At 32.0% G+C, this 17,781-nt stretch overlaps 3 protein-coding genes across 6 annotated transcripts in view; 1 reads left to right on the top strand and 2 right to left on the bottom strand.

Moving 5' to 3' along the window:
• Nucleotides 1-903: 903 nt before the first annotated feature.
• On the bottom strand, nt 904-6,183 carry LOC147908732 (uncharacterized). The gene is made up of 2 exons (XM_087408696.1): nt 5,833-6,183; nt 904-3,627 (listed from the first exon to the last, which is right to left on the bottom strand). Exons 1-2 carry the CDS (start codon nt 5,905-5,907, stop codon nt 3,133-3,135), a joined length of 570 nt encoding a protein of 189 aa, XP_087264822.1. The 5' UTR covers nt 5,908-6,183; the 3' UTR covers nt 904-3,132.
• Nucleotides 6,184-7,651: 1,468 nt separating this feature from the next.
• Polr3C (RNA polymerase III subunit C) lies at nt 7,652-11,172 on the top strand. Of its 2 annotated transcripts, none has more exons than XM_011056103.2 (8): nt 7,652-7,905; nt 8,068-8,407; nt 9,258-9,382; nt 9,466-9,602; nt 9,729-9,972; nt 10,040-10,402; nt 10,516-10,879; nt 10,968-11,172. In XM_011056103.2, the coding sequence occupies exons 2-8, from the start codon at nt 8,264-8,266 to the stop codon at nt 11,100-11,102; spliced, it is 1,512 nt and encodes a 503-aa protein (XP_011054405.1). In that variant the 5' UTR covers nt 7,652-7,905; nt 8,068-8,263; the 3' UTR covers nt 11,103-11,172. The 2 variants fall into 2 exon arrangements, with proteins under 2 accessions (XP_011054405.1, XP_087265246.1); XM_087409120.1 differs by having other exon boundaries at nt 8,055-8,407.
• A 798-nt stretch (nt 11,173-11,970) lies between these two features.
• Sox102F (transcription factor Sox102F) overlaps nt 11,971-17,781 on the bottom strand; it is a 162,314-nt gene continuing 156,503 nt past the window's right edge. For 2 of the 3 annotated variants that reach the window (XM_087409118.1, XM_011056104.2), the window contains one exon: nt 11,971-17,232. In XM_087409118.1, the coding sequence (XP_087265244.1) occupies nt 16,733-17,232 (500 nt within the window). In that variant the 3' untranslated portion in view covers nt 11,971-16,732. The remainder of the gene's footprint in view (nt 17,233-17,781) is intronic. The other variant, XM_087409119.1, reaches the window with a different exon arrangement.

Below are 17,781 nucleotides of genomic sequence, written 5' to 3'. Positions count from 1 at the left end.
TATTACCTAAAGATTAAAGGTAATCAAGAAATTCATGAATGAATTTCACTAATGAATCTGTTGGTAACCTTTAATCTTTTAACCATATATTGTGAAAATGAATTTAAAGCTAGTCACACACATTTTCCGTTAACAGTAACAGTAAGATTTTCGACCAATCGGATTGCTCGATTGTTACAGTTACGGTTACGGACGACCGAATCGAGCAACGCAATTGGTCGAAAACCTACGTTACGTTTACGGTTACTGTTACGAAAATTGTGTGTGACTAACTTTAACATCACTTTACGAAACGCCGATTAGCTTAATCGTCCGATTAGTCCATTGGAATTGAATCTGCCAATTGCATCTGCCGTTAAACGAAATAATAAATGCAATTGACCAATTCCAATGGATTAATCAGCGTAATTCGTAAATTTCGCTTCAGTTATGTATTCTTTTAGTTCATCCAATCAGAATTTTAAATCTAGAAGAATACATACGCTTATTCCACTGTGTGAATGCGCCCATTGGTATATAATAATGGCTATACGATGAGTAATCAAATGAAGGAACCAATGCTGCGTTTAGCGGACTCACAATTAAATGACCACTCAGATTTAAAATGCTGATTGGATGATCTAAAAGAATACACTAATAACAGCGAGCGCTCATTCAACTATGAGTCCGCTGATCGTAATCGAATACACCCGCGCAATTTGAACACGAAATAATCACATATGATCATATGTACCTAAAATGTTTGAAAAAAATAATATAAAAATAGTTGGAATAATACAAAAATAATATAAAAATAATGTAAAAATATTTGGAATAATACAAATGTGCAAAAATGCCTTTGGAATGAGAAAATTATTTCTTTGATTTTAATTATTTTATTTAAAAATAATAATACAAGTGCTAGTACAAGTGTTAGAGTTGCTATTTCTAATTGCTTGCTGTCAATGGACAAAACATGAATCAGTAGATAATGTACTATCAGATTATCAACTTTTAATGTAGCATAGATACGAATATTTCTAATTACAAAGTATTATTACAATTATAATAATTCATTGCATTATATAATATTTTGTGATTTTATAATAAAGTTGAGTTATAGACCTAGAATATAATTCAAGTCTGAAATAATTTGCGATTATTAATACTAAATTCTTGCTCGATTCATTTCTCTATTTATTACAATACTAGACATTTTTATTCAGATAAAATTGAAATCTTGTGAAAAAATACATTAATTTTGAAAATATCGAAGTGTAAACTCTGAAGACTATAAAAATTAACATGAAATATTACAATTGCTTAAGGATACATTCTCGTGTTTTCAAAAAATCAATTTTTTATTGCATATTTCGATTATATATACTATATTTCAACAATACACTGTCCAAATTTCAGAAAGAAATTCAGAGAATTAACAATTCTACAGCAAAAAGTCTATTTGTTTTCAAAATTTCAAAAAGAAATTCGAGGAATTAACGACACTAGAGCAAAAAGTTCTTTTTTTACAGTCAAATGTTTGAGGAAGTTGAAGGCTTATTTTATGGATTTCAGGAATCGCTGATTAATTTAAATAAATGGTAAATAATTTAATTATTATTTTATTTTTAAAAAATCTGTAAAAAAACTTTAAACACATTTTTTTCAAAATGTTATTTTTTTTGACTGATACGATTTCGGAAAAACTGACCGATCGATTTTAACAATTCTTAATGGCGTTGTATTCGTATATCGCGTAAACTGATAGAATAAACCGATTTTACTAAAAATCAAATTTTTTATCCAACTTTTTTGAGTGAAAAAAAAGCGTTTTTTCGCATCACTTTCTAAAAACACTTGTCAACTCGCAAATTTTCAATATTTTTCAATAATTCTGGTTTATGCGATAGCCACGTAAATAAACTTTAAGAAAAAAATTTTGTTTTTTGATTTCTGGCTATTGATTCTCGAGATATCGTGTCAACCGTTTAGTCATCTCATTTTTTCACAACTTTGTCAACACTGCGCCAATTCCAAAAAAGGTCTTATTTTTAATAAGGTTACACGAGAATGTATATCTTTAAAATATATTAATAATCCCTTAAAATATATTAATCATCGCATAATTTATCAATTCTAATCATACACCGAATCTTAACAATTATTTGATAACTTTATAAATACTTAACAGCTATGCACAGATGCTTTGACATCAATTATTATTTCATATTATTTGATATCGATTATTGTCCAATTTAACTGTTCAATTCTGACTGTTTTGATTCAAATAATGATCTAATATATGTATATACATATTTCATTGAAAATTGTAATATTTTTGTTGTTATAATTGGAGATATCTTTTTGTTAGTATGTATGTATAGCCAGTCATAGAAAGGTTGCAACACTTTTTTCAATAGGTTTTGAAATGTAACTTGCTCATCAAGCAATTGATTCTTATGAATCCACAAATAAGAATCAATTAGTAAGTAGTTAGTAGGTAGACTGTAGTCTTAGTAAGTAGACTGCATTTCGAAAGATTCCCCATTCTTATTGATGGTTGAGATCATGGACTATTGCACATACGTGATGTTGATATACTTTTACTATGTCTTTTTACATCATGATACTGCTTAGTGTAGTAAGTATATGTAGAACGTCACATGGTCGAACGTCATATTGTTCTGACCGTATTTCTATTTCGCCAAAGGAACGGGGGCTACTTTTGTGTGAAGAAGAAGTCATATAGTTGGCATTTTTCTTACAAAGTGTCCAATTTCGAAAGTGTGTTCGTGTGTTTCTCAATTTTGCAACAATCGATTCTACTCTCGTTATCAAGTATATTGCGAATTATTAGAGAAATAATAACATTGATGTGTTCGCTCGTTTCTCTTCTTCAATGTCTCTTTCGCATTGTGTGCTCTACATAAGCTCTAGTCTTCGATTGTACTTGATGCAATGATATTTCTTTATATTTGATTTTTTTTTATTTCTAAAACAAAATAAAAAAAATCTTACATATATAAACTCGAAATATAAAATAAAGGAATAAAACAGACTTTATACTAACTCTGTATAGTATAATCTCATACATCAGATTGTCCTGCAGATCAGATAACACTAATAATGTAAGTATTCGTTTGAATAAGATAATCAATGTTCTGGATAATTTATTCTGGAAATAAATCTTGGATATAAATATTCTGGAAATATATCTTCTAAATTAACATCTAAAGACGAATCTTCTGAAGATGAATCTTCTGAAGACGAATCTTCTGAAGACGAATCTTCTGAAGACGAATCTTCTAAAGACGAATCTTCTGAAGACGAATCTTCTAAAGACGAATCTTCTGAAGACGAATCTTCTAAAGACGAATCTTCTGAAGATGAAGTGTCTAAAGACGAAATGCTTGATGAAAACGACAAAATGCCTGAATCTGAGAACGAATCGTCCAAAAATATATTATAGAAAGAATTGTCACTTTCATCGTCTGTATCACTTTCACTTTCTTCATTATTTATTCTTGCATGATTCATGTGTTCCCATATTATATCCTTTAGTAATACCATAAGTCCATATAGATTCTTCAACTCTTTTTTATGTTTTTTTGCTATTTTATCTGTTTTTCTTTTTTGATGTCTTCGGCTCTAAAACAAAATTAATAAAAAATCTTGTATATATCATAATTAAACTTGAAATAAAATAAAAGAATGAAACAGATTTTTAACACCACATTTGGCTGCATTCATTATTATAATTTTTAGTTTTTTGTTTCTTAAATTTTTATTTTTCCGATTTATTAAAAAATTACGTTTAAGGAGTGCATGTCTGATTAACAAATTTGTCACATTAGCTGTTTCTTTATTTAACATGCCGTAAAAAGTGTTTAATTGGATAATTAAATATACGGAATTATCAGTACAAAATTATTTTTATTATTTTTATGAATTTAATTGCAGATGCAAATATGACATATGTAAACAAATAATAAAGAATTTGCCAAATGTTCGTGTAACTGTTGAATATAATTGCAAAATATTTTTCATGTAACACTAATTTATTTTTATATTTGCAAAAGTTAGTGTTATATTTTTAACAATTATGCTAACATTTGACAAATTACTTATTAATTATTTGTTTACATACGTCATATTTGCATTTACAATTAAATTCATAAAACCAATTTTGTACTGATAATTCCGTACATTTAATTGTCCATTGAACACTTTTTACAGCATATTAACTACAGAAACATAGTTAATGTGACTTAAATTTGTTAATCAGACATGCGTTCCATACTCAAACGTAATTTTTTAGTGATTTCAACATTTATACTATTCTGGATTAAGGGAAGAGGTACTATTACTACAATTTATTAAAATTTATATGTTTATTTAGGACGCCCCCCCCCCCCGTCCCTTATGAATGCCTAGGGCAGCCGAGATAGCTTATGAAATAAGCTACTAGTGGGAGAAAGAGCTCGCTGTCTCGTTCACTCTCGGCGCGCCATAGGAAAGCACACGGACATGAACTTGTGCTTGCGTGATGTGTTACACCGCCGCATCACGATGAATAGCCGAACTTATAGGCGTGAAAAAGTGACGTTTTGATGAAATTTATGTTCCGTCCCATTTCGTTATTATTATTATTTGCCTAATTGTGAAAATGTACTTATCGAAGTCGTAATTATCGATGGAAACTAAAGTTATCTTGGAATTTTATATCTAAAAGCGTATATTTTACTCGTTTCAACAGCTGTCAGATCGTGTGTTTCTGCCTGAATACATGCGTGCTTTACATGCCTTTTACGTCTATTTACTGATTGTCAAGGGAGGAAATGATAATTTTTATCAATTTTTACAAGTGTTTTAAAGTGATCTCGTTATTTCGCTTCATCCAAATTGTCTTTATTTAAAAATGGCACGCAATATAAATTAACATGTCATTCCTCGCTTCTGACGTCACGATTCCAACATGGTCGCCTCGACTAGTCAGGGCAAGTTTCATTATGATATCATTACGCCGCTTTTTTATATAATAAAAAAGCTGCACGTTATAACGATAACGAAACTTGCGTTAAGAGTTTCAGAATAGAGGCCCAGGCCTTCGAATCTCGGAGCGCTCTGGGTTTCTAGTCTGTAAGGGGCTTTGCACAAAATATAACATTCATTAATATAATTAGTCTTACTCAGGGTTGAGTAATTAGATTAATTAATTAAAAGTTAAAAAGTTAATAACTTTTTTAAACTTAATTTAGTTAATTTGAAATAAATTAATTGATATATAACTTGATTCACATTTATATTTGAGCAGTATGAGTCGCGTCCATCATTCAAATTATTTTCCTTTGAACTGATTTTCTAATGTTTAAGATTTTATAAAAAGTAATATTCTCAAAGATACTAAAGCTTTAACTTGAAAAGAAAAAAGTTAATAAATTAAAGTTTAAATGTAACTGTGTGTGAATTAAGTTATATAATTAATTTATTAATTATATAACTTAATTACTTAATTAATTAATTAACAATTAATTTATTTCAAATTAACTAAATTAAGTTTTAAAAAATTATTAACTTTTTAACTTTTAATTAATTAACTTATTTTATTAATTACTCAACCCTGGGCAAGACTAATTATATTAATGAATTTTACAACAGTTGCAAAATTGCTTTATTTTCTAAATACAGCCTCCTAGTCAGCATACAATATATTCAAAAAAAATTTTTTTAAACACTAAATATTTTTATGATAAATATTTGAAAACGTTGATAAATATTTGAAAACGAAATAAATATTTTCAAAACATTGTCTACTAACTGGGCTATTGAAAAAAATTAACAAAAATCAATTACCTTCACCATACATGTTTTCATATTTTTTGCAGCAAACATTTTTGTATCCCGTAAAATTTTTCTTAATTTTGTCATTATCTTGTTGAGTTAAAAAATCAGAACGTTTAACATATGCTAAGTATATCATAATTAAGCACTTCAAAAAAAAAATTATGCGATCACGTGTGACTTCTATTCACTTTGCTATCTTATTTAAGAATGAATCGAAGACACAGTCTTCTATAGTAACAAAGTCTATTATTCTAGGCTAGAAGAAGTTTTGGAAACGTAGCTTTAGATTATTTGTGAAAATCTTGGTTGCGTTCAACGAACTCAAAACAGTTGAGCGAGCGCTATTATTGGTGTATTCTTTTAGATCATCCAATCATTTTAGATCTGGGGTCCTATTCTTGAAAAGTATTGCATACAAAAAACTAGGGAAATGTAATATGTATAGCATATGTAACACATACTATAATATTTCACTAGTTTCTCGTGTGCTATATTTTTCAAAAATAGGACATAGAACTTATAGTAATGGAAAGGGAATAACTTATCCAATCAATGGGTGGAAAGTGTAAGCAAGATTGAGAGACAGAAGATATACAATATATTCTGTCCTGCTCAGTAACTTTTCCTCTTTCTGCGAATATGCCAAAAGAGGATAAAAGAGGATAGAAAAACATTTCTGTCCTTTAAATCTTGCTTACAATTCCTTATTCCTTTTCCATTACTATAATATAAGTTCTACGGAATAGGGCAATGGATTTCTTCTCTAAATAAAATCATTATTCGGAATCGACGTTAAGCTGTAAGTCGCTTCCCAGTCAGAAATGATAATGGAATCGACGTCGATTTGACATCGATTCCATTATTATTTCTGATTGGGTTATGACTGTGTATAATCAATGTGCACATCACAGGCATATGAAAGAAGTCGACTTCTCTTAAAATTTTACAAATACTAAAACTGGCCTAGTTTCCACCGAAGGTTTAATCCGGATCAGAATGTAAGAACCAACCAACTACAGTCGAGTATACTCCTGTTACAGTCAAACGACAGGAGAATGCTCGACTGTAGTTGGTTAGTTCTTACATTCTGATCCGGGTTAAACCCTCGGTGAAAACTGAGGTCACTGAGGAAGAAGGAATCCTCAAGGAATGGATTTTTCTGAGAATTTTCATGTAATTTTTCCCCTAGGAAATGTGAGAAATGAAAAGTAGTTTCGCATAAATTCTATGATCATTTACAATTTCGCAGGATCAACTAATTTTTAACTATAAAAATGTGAAATTGTTCTTGTGAATTGTTTTATCATGAATTGTGATGGCGAAAAAATGAAAATCTAGGGAATCAATAAATATAGAGTGCTTTCCAACAAGAGACATGAGGCCTGTTCTTTTAGTTGAACTTTTACACCAGTTCGTCTTTTTTCCTTTTCTCTTCAAGAGGAAAAAAGAAGAAGAAAGATAAACTAGTACAAAAGTTCAGCCAAAAAGAATAGAATGAATAATATGACAATAAATTGCACCATGTACACCAGTTCAGGTAGTGCAGTAATAAAGAACAGATCTTTTATGTCATCCATAGGCCTATTCTTTTTGGCTGAACTTTTGTACCAGTTTATCTTTTTTCTTCTACTATAATTGAAAAGTGAAATAAATATGTTTGTTTCATTTCACTTAAAGTGCATTCACATGCAAGCGTTAAGCAGCGGAAGCAACCAATCAATGAGACGATTTTTACAATGGCGTAAAGAATATTTTTTTACACTGTCCGTATCGCCCAGCTGATTGGTTGCTGCTTCTGCTGCTTGACACTTAACGCTTGCATATGAATTCACTTTTATTGCTCTACGTGCAATAGTGCAGGAATAAGGAACAGACCTACAATATAAAAATCTAACCTCAAAATTACTCTCGGAAACTGAGATTCTTTGCAGATGTCATATAATTTTAATTAAAAAGAGATTGAAGGAATTGAACTGTTGAAGGCATAAATTGTCACATATTTAAAGCGTTCCAAATTTTGTTCGGAGAAAAATTTTGTACTTAAAAAAAAAAAAGATTTACAAAAAGGAGAAATACACATCGGTGCGAGCCAATGAAAATAGTTTGCACGCAGTTGCTTTTAGAATTACATATAATTATATACATACATATATAATAATAGAAATTAGTTGTATTGTTACATATAAATAGTTATACGTGATATTATAACCTCAATATTACTCAAGAAGTAGACATTCTTTGCAGGTATTATATAATCTCAAGAAGAAATTGAACTGTTGGTATAGATTGAAAGGATTCCAAATTCTCTCCATCTCTGAAGAGTATTAAAAAAAAGATTTATAAACAGAAGTACCACGCTGTTAGATCTATGTGAAAGTAACTTACATGTGGTTGCTTTTGGAATTATATGTGAACTGAAAGCAAAGGAATTATCATAAATATGAGGGATTTTTACAACAAATTATGCTTGTTATTGTTAGAAGAATCCTTTGGTCCTATTGTAGGGCAGATTGGTAACAATTTATTGTACGGAACAAAAACATTACCTGCAATACATTTTGGAACACATTTATCAAAAATAAAGGTAATGTTTGCAGTTATATATTATGTAATAATATTACTAATAGTGAAGATTGATATCTTATATATTCAAGATTGTCTTAAGTAATATCTTAAAGTACTAATACAGCATTCTGATTGAATTACATGACATTTTAAAACCATCAAAAACCATCTTACTTAAATAGAAGTCTATAAATACTAACTTTAAACTTGGAAATAGTCATCTACTGTTTTTGCAAAAATGATCATTTGGAGGATTTTTTTACATCTGAATTAAAAATCATTAATTATATATTGCATATTATGAATTATTCTACAGTTTATTAGTATTTGAAATCACTATATAGATATCAATATTCTTTTAAAAAAATAAGGAGAAATAAAATAGATATGAATTCTCACTCAATCATTAAGAAATCTACTGTGATTAAGTTTCATTTTGTTGCAATATAAAAAAACCATTCCAGATTATTTTTGGATTAAGATTCCAATCAACTAATGAAATGACCATACAGCATTTCGAGAATCTACTTCAGATGAGTTTGGGTTATGAATTTTGCCCATGTTGAAATATATGTTTTGTACTTATTAACCTTTAGTACATATGTTGAGTCGTTTGTGTGCCCCAGATTAATTTTCATCATAAATAAACAAAAATTATTAAATGATTTTTACACATTTAACATTTTTAGAAAGTATTTATAAGTATTTATGTATTTAAAAAAATTGTACATAAATTATAATTAATTATTTGGTGCTCTAATTTTTCAAAGAAAAGAAATATGCAGGATATTAACGATCCAATCGCGATTAAGAATTAATGTTATATTCATTTGGACCTTCTCTTTTGCTAATATTTTTATCTTATTTAGATAAAAGAAGGATTAAGTGTCCTTATAAAATTTGGCTTTGTCACTTATCACAAAAATGAGGATAATTTACATGTTGAATATACTATACACCAAAACAAAATTATTATGATTCTTCGCTATCCAAGGTATTTTTATACATTGAAAGAGTTTTTAATTGTATCATAGAATATAATTTGTCTCACGTTAGAAATATAAATATTCATTACAGATACATACTTTTTGCAAAAACTTACTGTGGAGATGAGGGTGAAATCATGTTTGAAGAAGTATTAAAGAATGGATATATTACAGCATCTGAAGTCATAATAAAAACATACAAACGAATCGAACAGGCCCCTTCTAATTGTATGATTCAAATATAATATCTTTTCTTATTCAGCTTCTATTTTTTAAAGTTATTTTTTAAATTCTATTCTTGTAATATAATAAATTCTGGAATTTTGTGTATTAATAATCTAAATATTTTTATAGCTACTGATGAACCGCCCTCTATCTCTGATCTAAAAAATGTATTTGAGTTATTAGTGAAAAATCAATTTTTAATGAATTGTACATCTTTTGATACAATGTCAGAAGATACTGAAAAACCTAAGTATGACTTACCAAATCTTGATTTGCTAGCCATATCCAAATCATTGAAAGGACAAAATGTTGAATTTTCGGATAGAAAAGTATATTGGAAGGTCAATTTTGATCGATTTACTCAAGATCTTAGGTAAGATTCTTAATTTACAATGCTCTCCGATTATATCTTAAAATACTAATGTATGATTTATATATAGGGATCAAACTGTTATATCAGCTGTGACTCGAAAATTTGACAAAGAAACTGGAGAATTAATGAGAGAAATGATTAATTTGATGTACTTGCGAACTGCATCTTGGGCAGATACGTCGAATCCAATTCCGTATACTGAGATAAAAGAACAAGTGAAAAAGTTGAATTATGAAATCCTTGAACGTTATATTGATCAGTACTTGCGACTTTTAGAAGAAGATAGAACACAATTCATCAAACGAGTTGGTGATTCTGGTGGCGGGCAGTACAGCGTTAACATGAAGAACGCATTCAAAGAGTTAACATGGACAACTTTGGAAAATATCGTAACAGAAAGGTTCGGTTCCAAAGCTGCAAGAATTTTCAGGTAAGTTACAAATTTAATTCTCAATATTTCGCTTTACTGTAAGGAAGAGAGAATGTTTTAATATTTTAATTGTATGTTTCCTCTAATCTCTTGGCTTTTTTCTGTGAATTTAGATTAGTTCGTTATGAAGTTGATGTTAGCTTGGAACAAATCCAGAAATTAGCGATGATTCCAGCTAAAGAAGCCAAATTTTTAACATATATCTTGTCGCAGGAAAAATATATACAAACTCAAGAGTTAAAGAAAAGTGGTACTTCATCAGGACCTACAACAAAACTACCTTATCACTTCTGCATCGATTTAAATGAAATTGTCGAAATGGAAATCGAACATTGTTATCATGCATTGTATAATATTATAATAAGACGAGAATACGAATCGAATAGTAATAAACGTATGATAGAAAAGCAATTGAGAGTACAGATACTTTCTGCTAATTTAAGGGAACATGGCGCGACGGAACAACAATTAGCTGATGTAATATTAATATTCTTATATTACTGTGATATAAGGAGTTCGAAAAAAGCGAATTAATAAATGATAATAATTTAAACTCTTTTTATAGATTGCAGAAATGATGACACCATCTGAAACTCAACAGCTTGAAAAAGCGCAAAATGCGATAAAAAAACTGGCGGCCACAGAGATACAAATAGATGAAACCTTATTAATCTTAACCACGTATTTCCGTTATCATTAAATTGTTATAGTCTTTTAATTCGTCAGTTTTTCTATATGACACATAAAAATAAAAGTCTTGTATTTATTCATTTATATAGTTCATATTTATTTATATATAATAATGATTACGCTTGTAAAATACAAACAACAAAGAGTACCTAGCTTTCAAATTATAATAAATATAATCATATTTTTTTATGTTTATAATAGTGCTGTTCTCTATTGTGATATACAGTGCATTTGATGTCTCTATCTATGAGGAAAAGTCATCTTGGGTCGTGTCAGCATAAATAAATAATTACATTTTCCCAATGTTTATTCGTATATTTTAATTTAAGCGATAGTGATGAATATATGCGTGCTCTTTGTCAACAATGAAATATGAAGGAGAGTTAGTCACATGACTCACAGCCAGCTTGTGGTGCGTACTTGATGAGACTTCTATTTTAGATTTATTAATTATATTGAACTTGTCATTGTATTCTCAGATGCGATTGTTCCGTTCATAATAAAAGTAAGTGCGAAAACGCACTACATCTTTAAACTTATAAATTTTACTGCTTTATATTGCGTTCCGAAGAATGACTTTTCCTTTCTACTGTATGCTTTGTACGCTCATCTTAACACTGCCGCGATGAAAACTATTCCTTTATGAGTATGTATCAATAAATAAAATTTAAAGTAGTGTTATCAGTAGCGATTTACCCATCATCCTAAATATATATTTTGATTTTATGCTATTGATAGTGATATACCGATAATGTACTACGATCACGACACGAGTAGTGTTAAGATGATCGTGAGAAATCTATTTCACTCATATACACACATCGTCTGACTGGTTTTTATATTCACTACCTTTCATTCTCTTTCTCTTTCTCCCTCTCTTTTATTCTTTCTTTTGTTCTCTTTCACTCCCTCTTTCTTTCTCCCGTTCATTCTGTCTCTCTTCATTTGCACTGGTACTGCATAACTATATACATCCTTCATACATACAAGTTTTTCATCTAGAAATAGTGTCGTATACCCCTAAAACTAAGATTGAATTTCGGTAAAGCGTTATTTTATTATATTTTTTATACCATTAACAACAACGTACATGTAAATGAAGTGAATGCTTGGAATATTGAGAGCGGAGATGTTAGTGTTCACTTTTTCTTTACGTTAAATATACTATAATATTACTAGTATAATTCGATTTACAATTTACTATTCTTACAGTTTGCATTCGCATTGGTTGCATGTAAAGGCCAGTAAATATAATAATCGTGTGCTGATATATTATCGCGTAACATTCGTGATATTTGAAAGTAAGGAGATCGCCACGGATTAAATATCGTTGCTAATTTCAACGATCATTGTATGGATGGAAATCGCAATCGATGGAATGCAGAACCGATTTTTATCAAAGCAAACACTGCGGGCAACAATAAGAATCGGTAAGATTTTTAAAAAAGAGAAACACGGATCCGAACTCCATTGCACGCGCGAGTTACATTGTCAGGTGGTTCAATTTTAAAATTTTTAAATGTGAAAACAATTTTTTAATATTTATTACGAGGGTATGGCACAATAGAAAAAAATGCAACGTGGGCAGATTATTTACCCAAAATATATCATTTTTTTCTGCTAAATGAAAAATTGCCATTGTCTAATAAAATGATTAAAAAAAATTGAATTTCTTTCGAAGTTTACTTTTTGAAAGATTTATCTAAAAAGAGAAACGCATTTTAAAATTTTGAAATAAAAACTATGAATGTGAATAAAATTGAAATTCTTAGATGCAAATCCAAAATCATCACAGATCAAGAAAACGGCTCAAAGGAAACATGTACATAAAAATATTGCATTAAAATTTGATTGAGTATTCGAGCATAAACGACCAACGAACTTTCACTTGCCGTTCTTGTCTAAAACTGGCACGTACAACCTTTTTTTTGCTACTAAAAATAATAAGGCTCGTCACTTAAATAATAGTGTACTAAATAAGCAACGATGATATTGATAACTGTAATATTTATAATAATAATGATAATAATAATAATAATAATGGTGCCATCTCAATAATAATAATAATAATAAAGATAATAATAAAGATAATAATGACATTGAAAATAAGAATACATATCGCATTTAACATTGTTAATCTACATACTTCAAATAGTTATATATATAATGTAGCTACGTAGATACATCACAATATAATTACACTGTACATTAATAATATTGACGCTCGTGTCGGACCGCGGATCGATGATTATCTCCCGACACAATGTACAAATCCATTATATACATAAAATAAATTATTATCAACATTAAGCTACCTTAAATCTGATGCCGGTCGAGCCCCAACAAAACGGGTGCAGATATATCGAGGATACTGGCTCTCTTTATAAAATTATATTAGGTACCGTGTGTGTATGTAATTGCACTGATTATAAATAACAAAAAGAAGAAAACGTGAAAAAAGGAGGAGACGCAAAAAATTCGTTTCACGTCGAGCCAACGAGGCGACTCGGAACTAGAGGTTTTTCTCTCACTCTCTCTCTCTCTTCTTCTTTTTCCTTTTTTTTTTTGATTAACCCCCCGCCCGCGAAAACGCTATTTGGCACATAAGTATTATATCACATCAAGCTCCAAATCATTATATCGCCCTGTTCGATCGTCCCATAGACCACTGCCTAGCTACAATTGTGTTCGCCTTTTCATATCGACTTACGTGAGATCGTAATTGTCTCCGTTGATCTCTCCCCCCCCCCCTCCTCCTCCTCATGCACCGCAATCTCCCCTACATTCGTAAATGTAATTCGAAGACGGAGAAGCGCGTGACGCGCCCCTACGAAAATAGAGGCGACGTGTCGAGCATGATGATCAGGTTCGCAGATGCGCGCTGATCTTTCGATAAATAACGCTATAATCCCTTCCGCAACCGTAACCGTTTTTACCGTAACGTTGTACTAATATATCGACGATCCGCTAATTCCCAATGTGTCCGTCCCATTTGAACCCTCTTTATTACGCCCTCTCGCCCCTTTTCGCCCCCTGCCACTCAGTCGACTATTAACCGTCTCGGCTGTCGCCACTTTTACATTAGGGTCAATAAATTAACGGTGAAAATACTATAAGTACTAGGCATTTATATTAAACGAGAAGCCCGTCACGCGTCTACGTACCGGGATTTAATCGCGCGAGCGATTAGCTTCTAGCTTTTTCTCACTCTGTTCCGACCTTTCGTTCGGCGCGTCGAACACAGTTGTTTTATATATATATGATGGAAACATTCAAACAACTGGCGGTCGCAAGATAAGATTGCCACGTGCGGCGTCTACGCGTTTGGACGCGTGTGATCGTTGCGGAAGATGCTGCGAGATAGACCAGTTTCTATTTATTCGTTTACTCTTTTTCTTTTCTTTCTCTTCTTTCTTTTTGTTTCTTTTTCTCCGATATGATCGTCCGGAAATCGGCTATATCGTTAGTCTCACACACACATACATACTAAGAGAAATAGGAACAAGACTTTTTGGCCATGCATCGTGTCGCAACGTGTACGTGATATCGGTTACGTATCCAAGTCCGATAAGGAGACTGGCACGAGTTGCGCATCCGAATCAGCGCGCGATTGTCTTATTATGCGTACATATGCGCGTATTCTCGCCTCACGCTCCGTGCGCATACACGCCGAATGTAGGGACTGAATTACAAGAAGCTGCTTGATTTTTGGCCGCTAGTTCAATGCCGGTTATCTCTAATCGTTATCTCTACACGTTAGCTACCGATGATCGAAGTCTGTCGTGTATAAGACACAACCTTCTTAGAATGTTATGTAAATATTAAAACAGATAAATAATATTTATATAATATTCTAGAAATATTGTGTGCTTATAAGGAAGTTCCATACGGACTGCAGTTTTGATTACAATGCAGGAGAATATACAGGAAATACTGCCGATGTGCGTAAGAGAAGTCGTCTTCCATGTAACCGCCGCCTGTGTAAGCAAATTACCAAACGAAAGATGTTATAAGAGACGTGCGAAAGATTAGGATGTCTAACAGTTGTCTTTTAAAATCTTACAACGTCCCGTTGTTTCAGTTTGGATCGCTTGGACCGTTTGGAATTTTCAATGCATTCGAAAGAGTTCGTTTAAGAATTTCGATTGAACAAAAGCGAGCAACTGAAATATCTTACACAAGAACAATTTATGAACTGCGGCCATTATCGTATACAGATAAACATTCGGATCTTGATACAGATTGTCTCGAAATTGCGTTGTACTGCGCAGCGATGAAAAAAATCCAAAAATTGACATGCAAAATAATACACGCGAAAATAGATCGAATTAAATTTTTGAAAATAAGCAATTTACAAAGAAAATAAATTCAATTATTTCGGCGTCACTCCCCTTGATTTTAATGAGCTTTGGATATATGAACGTTATGTATTAAAATGAAAGATATACATTTTTTTTTAAATATTCTTACTTTAAGGGATATAAATACAATTTTAAAACAAATTAATTTTAAGTCTTTTATATAAATAATCGGTTTCTTCTAATCTCGTGTATTATCTAAAAATGCTAAATTCAGTCATATATGATAATTTTTATATACAAAGACAATACAATTTTCAATCTTTAAAAACAAAATCAGCCATTTTTACGAGATATTAAAAGTACAAATGATATAAACAATGAATAAATTTATATGTAAAACCAAATCACAGTTTTCGGAAAACAATTTTATTGGATAGCTCCATTTGGTGTAAATTATTTAGAGCTTACACAACATATTCAAAGCTTTAAATCAAGAAAGTAGTTGGATTTTCTTGTTTTTTTCTTCTTAAAGACTATGGCACATAAAAAAACTTAGTAGTATAAATACTAAGCAGTAAGCAAATCGATCAATCACAATAGAGATCATTAGACCATAATGTAAGCAATAGCGAATCCAACATGTTGATTCCTTACCGCTTAAGTCTTACATCTTAAGTTTCTGTGTCAAGGCTTTAAATGAGCACTATGAATTGGATGTCAGATGATGTTAAAATATTTGCTGAATTTAAAGCAGTTGTTGTTATCAATACGACAGCGCATATAAGTTTGTCGAGCACTGTATCGAGATCCGCGTACTTATTCAATACAGATCAAACGGACTAACTGATGTAAAGATTACGTATAGCGAACACACCAGCATTTTTTTTCAATAAGTTTATATCGAAGAGCAAGAAAGATTAACGATCGAGCGACGTCGCGACGGAGATGCTCTCGCGCTTTTACTTCGTGGATAGGTCCTTCGCGTTTCACGTACGATGGCACAGAAATAGAACGTTATATCACAACCTCCGGCGAGAGGTTTCGAGACGCCCGACTCTTCTTTCCCCGAGAAGTAGTATCCTCTTCCAGTTCACTCCGTCGTGCAGAGAAGTGCAGTTCGCGGACATGTTCCTGCGATCGCGCGTTCACGGTCGGTGTCGCACATGACACCTCGACGTTGTCACACTGAGACGGATGATTCCGATTACCAGAAGAGTTCGTAAGCGAGCCTCGACGTAGACGCGGCCGCTGCAGTTGCTGCGGCCGCCGCTGCCGCTGCCACTGCCGATGATGACGATGATGCTCCGGGCGGCCAAAGTGGCTGACCCGGAGCTGCGGTTCAATCCTCATCGTGGTGCCGTGGACTCGCGTCGTAGCCGCCGATCGAGCCAGAATTTTCGGGTGAGAAGTTCATCATGTCCGTGGGCGACAGACTGTCCTGTGGATAGTAGAACGAAGGATGGTCCGAACTTGGGCCGGCAGCACCGCCACCACCGTTCAGCATCGTCGCCGGCGGCGAGACCGATGGTCGCGCCGACGGACCGGCGCCCGTGCCCGGGTGATGCTGCGTGCCAGTCATATCGGCACTTACCGGTGACAAGAAGTTCATCTCAGTGCCGCCGTCACGGCACCATAACTGCCGCATCTCCTGCCGCCGCTGCCGCATCAGCGACTTGTACTCGGAGATACGCATCTTTTTGCCGTCCACGATGCACGTGCGCTTTGGCCGCGGCCGGTACCTGTAGTCTGGGTGCTTTTCCATGTGCAACTTCGAAAGCCGCGACTGTTCCTCGTAATATGGCTGTTTCTCCGAGTTTGACATCGACTTCCACCGGGCGCCTGTAACCGATATAAAGAATATGTGTTGAAGTGGAACACGTTTCTTTGATCTAATTTTTCACATAAATTAAATTAAATCAAATGTATCGAACAATTTCTCATTGTATTCTCTGCTTGCGATTTATATTATCTTTGAGTTTTAGCACATATTTGCGAAATTTTATATTTGTTCACATTGATGGATGAACTAATAAATTTATGATATAAATAATTGATATATGTAATTATATAATTTAAAATAATGATCAATTAAAGGCTTATTAAAGGTATAATTATAAAAGCTTTTCTTAAAAAATATATCGTTACTACTAAAAAGTAATACAGTTCAAAAAATTGAATTTTTCAACAATAGAAAATTAATTAATTAAATAATATCAGCAAGAAGAATATATTCTCAAAAATGAGATCAAATAGAATCACTTTGGTCATTTTTTATTTCAGAATCTTTAAAATACCATCCTTTTTGGAATCATACAAAATTACGACAGAATGATTCATCAAATGTGACAGAACTCGAAATATTACCAACAATTTATATTTATCTTGATG

The sequence above is a fragment of the Acromyrmex echinatior genome, chromosome 8 (genome assembly GCF_024713525.1).
Source record: "Acromyrmex echinatior isolate Ae372 chromosome 8, ASM2471352v2, whole genome shotgun sequence".
Classification (NCBI taxonomy): Eukaryota; Metazoa; Arthropoda; class Insecta; order Hymenoptera; family Formicidae; genus Acromyrmex; species Acromyrmex echinatior.
The sequence above is the reverse complement of the archived record's forward strand: the minus strand, read 5'-3'. Positions and strand labels throughout refer to the sequence as shown.

What these genes read in the sequence shown, in the direction of transcription:
- LOC147908732 (XM_087408696.1), bottom strand. Translation starts at nt 5,907, where the DNA reads ATGACAAAATTAAGAAAAATTTTACGGGATACAAAAATGTTTGCTGCA. An exon ending in TGAAAACATGTATGGTGAAG is followed by an intron (nt 3,628 to 5,832) that starts GTAATTGATTTT and finishes ATTTTGTTTTAG; the next exon opens with AGCCGAAGACATCAAAAAAG.
- Polr3C (XM_011056103.2), top strand. Translation starts at nt 8,264, where the DNA reads ATGAGGGATTTTTACAACAAATTATGCTTGTTATTGTTAGAAGAATCC. An exon ending in ATGATTCTTCGCTATCCAAG is followed by an intron (nt 9,383 to 9,465) that starts GTATTTTTATAC and finishes TATTCATTACAG; the next exon opens with ATACATACTTTTTGCAAAAA. An exon ending in CGAACAGGCCCCTTCTAATT is followed by an intron (nt 9,603 to 9,728) that starts GTATGATTCAAA and finishes ATATTTTTATAG; the next exon opens with CTACTGATGAACCGCCCTCT.